The following is a 7,668-nucleotide window of genomic DNA, read 5'->3' on the forward strand; positions in this document are numbered from 1 at the left end:
ACAGTAAAAAAAAAAAAAAGTGTATGAATTAACTTTATATTAATCTTTACAAATAACACTGTAAATTAATGCACTGCAGTTAAATAACAAATCTGAATTAAAGGTACTATGTTGTGGCATTTAAAATAAAGAAAACAGCCGGTCATAGTTTGTTAAGTCTTCTATGTAGAATCTGCTGGAAGAAGGCGAACGGATCCTCAGAGTCAAAGCCGACATCAAACTCAGGCTTTTTCCTCAGAGCGAGTGCAGCGACCAGTATAGCCAACATGGCAGTCAGCCCCCATATGTGGTACTGTCTTCCTGAATCAGGGTCCACGAAATGAAACGAGTGCAGCGGCCCGACCAACCCGGCAGCACCGTGGGCAGCGTAGTGGTCCTTCTGGCTGGTGAAGAAGTCCAGTGGGACTGTGAACACGGCGCTGACCTCAGCTGGGTTTGGACTGGGACTAAATGACTCCTCTATGAAGCCAACGACGGGGGTCACCAGCAGACCACTCTGTTGAAAGAGATGAAGATGGGAGAGGTTACAAATAGATGAACCCAAAGCAGCTGATGCTCTGACGGGGAATTTATTCTACCTTATTGATGATTGGGAACAGCGTACAGACCACCTGAACGTCCTCAGGTGGTAGACCTATCTCCTCCTGTGCCTCTCTCAGAGCTGTATCCACATCATCTCGATCACTGGGTTCTCTCTTCCCACCTGGGAAACACACCTCACCGGCACTGGTCCGCAGCTACACAGAGACAAAAGCCAGTGTAGAGCAGAAGTAAATGGAAAGAGCCTTCACCCAAGTGACATGTATTCAGGTTAGGGTTGCACGATACATTATTTTAGCATTGACAACATGAATTATGACAAAATAACTCCCAATACATCATGCGACTGTTTTGTGGTTTGAGACAAAAAGAAAAGTTGCTCCGTTTTCATTTTCCATGACTGATCTGTAAGTGAAGTCAGCAATATAATTCAAGCAGGAGTTTATGTTACTTTTATTTTATAGTATGAAAGAATAGCTTGGCATCCAACAGTTTAACATTTCACACAGAAGAGTTTGACAAAAATAGGTACTTCGAAAATATAATCACAGCATGCTGATGGTTTTCTTTCCCTTTTTCAGCCAGTTGTGTACAAAATGATTTTGGGAAGTTCAACTGGTGACAAATGCTCCACCACTGACTTATTTTGCTCATCAGATGTGGCTTTAAAGGTCAATGATCAGACAGGCAACCTTGAAATGCAGCTTTATTCAAATAAAACAATGCTGCACATGACAAGAGAAAGACAAGAATGACATCCGAGATGTTGACATGTCAGAGCCATAGTCAATGTCCACAACTCCACCAGCTGTCATGTACAGAATGGTTTCAGGCAGGACGGTACAACAATCTGGTCCATAATGCTCTGGACAGATGTGTACAAACATGACATGACATGATCCTGTTGCCCACAGTGCCCACCAGCTTCACCAAGCCCTTCAGGAACAGTGAGACAACATCCCACGACCAGCATTAACAACCTCAGTGACTCTTTGTGTTGCAGATGTTTGCCTTGTCTCACTGAGTTGGGATTTCTGGTCTCCAGCTGCTTGTTATCGTGTTCAGAACATTGTGTACTTTGTTGTTACATGCTGTCTGTTCTGTTGTAAAGGTGTTGTACACTGGCACAACAAAAAAGGTATTAACTTCTGTGATAAAGAATGGCTCCAATCTTCTTCTTTTTTTTTTTTAACGTAGACATGCTGCCTTTATTTTTTTGTCCTGCATAATTTGCTTAACCATTGAAATCAGCACCACACCTTATGAGCACGGTGCCTTCAGCTTTTTTCCCTGCAGATGCACTTTCCTTTAAAATCACCCCATTACTAAAGCGTTAGATTTTTTTTTATATCGCAGAAAAAACATGCAGTGTTGTTTTTGTTTGTTTGTTTGTTTTCTTCCAATATCGTGCAGCCCTACTTCATGTTACCTGTTTTGATCGCAGGGTCATCAGGGTGTAGAGCTCCCCATTCTTCACCAACAGCGGGATCAGCACCGAGGCTTTGGGCAGCACCGGCAGATAAGAGAACTTTTTTCCGATGTCAAACTGCTTTAAAGTGGCTATCGTCTTCTCTTTGATATGCATCGTAGTCGCTGGGTTTCAAAACAGTAACAGCAAAGTGCAGGGCTGCCACACAAACCATGCGTAGTCTAAATTATAAACAAACTATAAGGCGAGCTTTAACCTGGATACTGACTTTAATTATATTTAGATAGCTAATTAATTTCCGTTAAACTGCAAACACTGCACGTCGCGGCAGCGACAGGTTCCCTTTAAATCGAGGGGTAGAGCTAGCTAACGTTAGCACAAAAGCTAATGTAAAGTGAAGCAGACCTTGGAAATTCGGACAACAGCTGTGTCACTCACACTGTTAGAGTCGAGCTCAGATGTGTAAAATTGTATAGCATCCTAGAATATTTAGCCGGTAATTAAACTAAATACTTTATACTAAAGTTAGAGCAATGTTACGAACACAAACAATCTGACCGGAGTTGTGACGTCAAATTCATGCGACGAGCTTCGGCTTTAGCCACAGTTAGCCAGTTAGCTGACCGACTCTGAGGGATAGCATAAATTTGCGCCTCGAAAAAAAAAGGAACAAGTGCCATAAGAGGGACCACAGAAATGATCACAAGGACGAAACGGAAACCAAAAAGGTTGTTGTTTTGTTTTGTTTTTGTGCAATGAGCTTACTGTATCGGTGTTATAACACCGATACAGTAAGCTCATTGCACAATATATTGTTAAACATACAGCGTGCTAATGTTGCTCCCTCTTCTGGAAAAGCTGAAAAAGTGCAACAGAAACAAGACTCGAGGTTTCAACGGGGGTTGTATTGCTGTAAACAGGTCCTCGATGAAAACATCGGGCATTAAAGAAAACTTACAGTACATTACAAGTCATTTTTATGGCATAATGAGAGGATATATCAGCATTATAAATCCAAACATGTACAAACGGAAGGCTACTAACATCTGACTGACAGCTCACTGAACATCAAGCAGTAGCCTGAGACATGAGATTTAATAAGCCAGAGCAAATAGATGACATTCTTCATTTCTATTTCCAACAACAACAAAAAAAAGACTGATTTACAGCTAAACACATAAATTATCTACATAAATTAAAATTCAACAACCAAAATATTCATAATATACATTATTAATCCCACTTACTCTCAAGGGGGGAAATAAATGTCCTTCTTGAAGTTAGTCACAACCCACAAGTCACTTTTTGTGGATTCTTATGTAGAAAAATAAATAACATTCAAAACACAGCAAAGCTAAGGAGGGTCATCACAGTGGTCCTAGTCTTCATTGATTCAGCCTCTACAGCACATCATCTGCTCACACTTTGTACTTCTCCTTGGCTTGATCGTTCAGTATACAGATGTGCTGTGGAAACAAACACATCAGAGGACAAGGAATTCATGTTGGATGCATTTCTGATATACAGATATTATATTTTCTGTTTAACTGAGACATTTCACACAGGAAGTAGATCAGGGGTGTCGAACTCTGGTCCTCGAGGGCCGCAATCCTGCATGTTTTAGATGTTCCCTTCTTCCAACACACCTGATTCAAATGATCAGCTCATCATCAAGCTCTGCAGAAGCCTGATAACGATCCTGATCATTTGAATCAGTTGTGTTGGAAGAGGGAAACATCTAAAACATGCAGGATTGCAGCCCTCGAGGACCGGGATTCGACACCCCTGAAGTAGATGATCTTACAAGGGCTGTAGCTAAATCTGAGGTCATTTCTAAAATGTAGTTAAAGAAAACGCGACAGCTTTAATAACCTGAATTGATCTTTCCATTCGACAGTTACACAAATTACACAAGATGGCTTTAAAATGTTTTTACCAAGTGAATTAAATTTTTATGTTTCTATTTTGTTGTATACTTTAGACATAGGGCTAGATCAACTTTATTGATCCATAAAGGAAATTGTTTTATCACAGTAGCACAAAATAAATAAATATATAAGAATATACAAAAAAAAAATTAAATAAAAATAAGAAGTAGGAACAAAGAAAACAATACAAAGATTTCCATGTTTACAATTTACTTTATCTTTTATGTTTTTATTTTTCTAATCATGTCTCTTTTTACTATTTTAGTCAGTTTTAATTATTCTTTTAAAATGTGTTTGCCTTTGCCTGTAAATCACTTTGAACAGCCTCTGTGTGTGTGATCAAATGCTATATAAATAAACTTGCCAGCTAACCAAAGAGACTTATTACAAATATTCAGATCTGATATACATTTGAATGTGTTTGCTTTACATACATTTAAAACTATTCAATATTTATCCTTCAGTGTTCACAGACTAGTACTCGTCAAACATAGTCTGATAGTAGTTCAAGACCACAGAGTGGTGACTGCAGATAGAAAGAGGAAGCTGCATCGGAGCCAAAGTAGTTCATTTTTTAATCACCTTATTTTATTAAATATCAGTTTAAATAAATGTGCGATAATCAGAAAAATGCTGAATATAATTTCCAACAATCGAGCAAACCAATAGATGCTCTACCTCTATTTAAAACCATAGACTCTTCTGAATCGGTGCACCTATATTAGATTTTCTCGAAGAATTTACATAAGTCGGCTTTAATATATCACTTTTTTTTTTTTAGCATTTCTCCACCAGAAGAGGCATTTTTCACAGCAGACACTTTGAACATCACACTAGAACTAAGAAGTAGTGTCCTTGTGAGCCCGCATGACTGTGAGCCAGCCTGCACATCAGGACCCTGAGACTGGAGCTTTAAATTCACTCACCAATAATTTTATTATTTACGCCTCTGCTGTTCCTGATGTGATAAGTATATAATGTCTGAAGTGAAAAAGGCTGGTTATATTTCTTTGGATTATTTACGTGTTTAAAAAATACAATGCAGATATTCCCGAGAAATTAATTTGGTGCGTATTTGTGAACAGCACCTGCTGCCAGAACAAAGTCCTGTCATTCCTACAAAACAGAAGCGTGTCCCAGTTTTGTACCACACAGTAAGTCTGAGCAGGTGTTGAGAGTATAAAGTGACAAAATGTGCTCAGAATTGTTTCTACATAATGCATACGTAATGTCCTGTAAAGTATAAAACAGTGCACTATGAGGATCAGCGTATTGGAACAGACAAATGGAATTAAAATGTAAACACAGGTATCATCTTCATACTTTTCAATACTCACACTGAGATCTCTGAAGTACTCGTTGTAATCCAAAGCGTAACCCACCAGAAAGGCATCTGGCACCTCAAAGCCAATGTCTGAAATAAATACACATCAGTGCAAGTTATATAAAGAAGACACAAGCTACGTTCAAGAGCTGTGGAAGTCAAACTCTCGTCACTGTAAACTAACAGACATTGCTCTTTTACCGTCTCTGTGAGGTCGTGCTTAAGTTGTCAAGTGCTGTATCGCGGAAAGTCAAAACGCTTACAGTAACAGCTGTCCTTGAGGGACAATCTTAAAGAGATTATCCAACTCAAACCTAAAAGCATTACATAATCAGAGGCAGTGTGAGTGGGGGGTTATCAGGCCTGCATTAGTACATAAGTGCCTGGCTCGCCTACATTTGGAGTAGATTTTCCTAAAATGAATGTTAATCCCGCTTCACCGGATCTTAAAAGAGACACAGCGAACACAATAAATCACTACTGCTCAGTTAACGGTGTAGTGTAAAGTGAGTAAAGAGGTGCTCACAGTCCGGTCTGTAGCCTGAGCTCCTCGGGGTCCTCTTCACCAGAAGGCTGCAATGACAAGCGAGGAAATATGGGACATAAGAAACAAAAGGCTTTAAACACAAGTGAACATGTCAAAGACAAAGAACCGTTGTCGAAACAACCGCAGGTATTAATCCTAACAGATGGCATTGGTTGTCTTGGTACACCTGCACAACACCCTGCCCAAACAAATGCCTCTTCACAGTTCAAGGTCAGTGTCTTTGTGTGGAGCTTATTTTAAACACATTGACCAGAGCGCAGGAGTAGTGGTGACCAGTAAACACAGCGCCCAGTGCCGGAAAGCTCAATTTACCAAGAAACTAAGAAGAGTTTGGCATTTGAGCTGTGTTGTAACAGGGACAAGTCAGTGGTAGAAATTGCAAAAACTGAACAGGAACTATCGCCATCGCATGACACCACAAAAGCTAAGAGGGTGTGAGAAATCTGCCCTTAAGTCTAGAATTAAAATAGACGTGTCACGAAAGCCGAGGAATTGCATAAGAAGCAAACGCAAACCAAACTACTCTCTTTGTTGCAAGCATCAGAGGAAAACCGGCATCTGGTCGGCACGTATCCCGTTTTAACCAGCTATCAGGAATACATCAGAGAAATGGCCTCAGTGCAGTTAATAGTGCGGCAGATTAACTCTTAAGCTGCTCCATCCCTCCGTCACATTACATCTCTAATACAGTCCTAAAGGAGAGCGTCCATTAGCTAAGAGCACTCTCTCTAAAGACACACCAGCCAGTTAAAGTGCAGGCCTATAATTCCAGCGCTGTAAACTGTAAGCGATGATGCCTACCTCACAACTTTCACCATCTTGGGATTACATTCGCTCAGCAGGGAGAGTAGCGTCTGCATCGTCCTTCCTGTCTCCACGATATCCTTTTATCAATGAAGGAAGTGGTCGCATTACAGCGCAGGCAGAAACAGAAAGTCAAGAAATGCAAGTCACGCACAGCGGACTTTGGTGTTGTAGAACTTTTTAAACTTTTACAATAACCAGCATGTCATATTGTTCTAAAGAGGAAGAGCGGACACTGGTGCAGGCTCAGGAGATGTTAGACGACATGACAGACTTTGCTATACAAATGAAATGCAAACTAATGAGCAGAATCTTGGGCAGTAATTGAACTTATCAATGCAATTAAGTGCTTTTTGTCGAGGATTTAATTTGCAGGTTGACCCACAAGTACACAGGTTATACTGAGTAGATACTGCAATATACATTGTTAATAGACTATCACCTCACTTGTGATGCAGAACAGAAAGGTCTTACCTCAACAATCAAAACATTCTGCAGAAAAAAAATCAAATAAAAGAACAGTTAATGAAGTCTATTTCTTTAAAAGTCAGTGTAGTGTCTCTGGCTGACAGTCACCAGAAGACTAACCTTGCCTGAGAGACTGGACAGCTCATCCCCTCCTATGACTTTGACGCTGTTGGTTGACTTGTCATTCTAGGAGACACAAAGCAGAGACGTCAACCTCATCTCGTCTGCTCTGCTTTAAAATCACAACAACAACAACAACAAAATCCCAACGCCCCTGCGTCTTCGCACTGCGGCGGCCCGTTTCCCAGTTTAACGAGACCGCTCTCGTTTTTGCCAACTCTGTGTCACACATCAGCACAAAGTGGTTCCTGGAAATGAAATGAGAAAAGGGTGCTTACACAGTAGCTCTTCACCCTAATGAAATCCACCGTCAGCGGGACTGATTTATCACTGTTCTGGTTCAGCGCCTTAATGTAGTCCAGGAGGTCCGCAAAGAACTTGTAGCCCCCTTTCAGCACACACAGAGCTACGATGTGGTGTCCCCCCATGTCCCGGATTATGTCGCGGGCCAGTCGCTCTGTCCTGCATCAGAGAGGGGAGAACGTTGTAAATTATGTTATGAATGCAG

General features: G+C 40.7%; 2 protein-coding genes across 2 annotated transcripts; both read right to left on the reverse strand.

Annotated features, from left to right (window-relative positions):
* Positions 1 to 17: 17 nt before the first annotated feature.
* Positions 18 to 2,534, reverse strand: nudt7 (nudix (nucleoside diphosphate linked moiety X)-type motif 7). Its single transcript, XM_008291959.1, has 3 exons — positions 1,970 to 2,534; positions 579 to 737; positions 18 to 496 (listed from the first exon to the last, which is right to left on the reverse strand). Exons 1-3 carry the CDS (start codon positions 2,123 to 2,125, stop codon positions 143 to 145), a joined length of 669 nt encoding a protein of 222 aa, XP_008290181.1. The 5' UTR covers positions 2,126 to 2,534; the 3' UTR covers positions 18 to 142.
* Positions 2,535 to 2,853: 319 nt separating this feature from the next.
* On the reverse strand, positions 2,854 to 7,622 carry hprt1l (hypoxanthine phosphoribosyltransferase 1, like; the record flags this gene model as incomplete). The annotated part of the gene is made up of 7 exons (XM_008291962.1): positions 2,854 to 3,435; positions 5,235 to 5,311; positions 5,748 to 5,794; positions 6,570 to 6,652; positions 7,047 to 7,064; positions 7,161 to 7,226; positions 7,439 to 7,622. Coding segments are annotated over 7 exons (523 nt in total), but the record flags the coding sequence as incomplete, so codon positions are not given.
* Between the last annotated feature and the right edge of the window lie 46 nt (positions 7,623 to 7,668).

The sequence above is a fragment of the Stegastes partitus genome, unplaced genomic scaffold (assembly GCF_000690725.1).
Source record: "Stegastes partitus isolate 25-593 unplaced genomic scaffold, Stegastes_partitus-1.0.2 Scaffold773, whole genome shotgun sequence".
Taxonomy (NCBI): domain Eukaryota; kingdom Metazoa; phylum Chordata; class Actinopteri; family Pomacentridae; genus Stegastes; species Stegastes partitus.

What these genes read in the sequence shown, in the direction of transcription:
- nudt7 (XM_008291959.1), bottom strand. Translation starts at nt 2,125, where the DNA reads ATGCATATCAAAGAGAAGACGATAGCCACTTTAAAGCAGTTTGACATC. An exon ending in TGACCCTGCGATCAAAACAG is followed by an intron (nt 738 to 1,969) that starts GTAACATGAAGT and finishes GTCTCTGTGTAG; the next exon opens with CTGCGGACCAGTGCCGGTGA. An exon ending in TGTTCCCAATCATCAATAAG is followed by an intron (nt 497 to 578) that starts GTAGAATAAATT and finishes CTCTTTCAACAG; the next exon opens with AGTGGTCTGCTGGTGACCCC.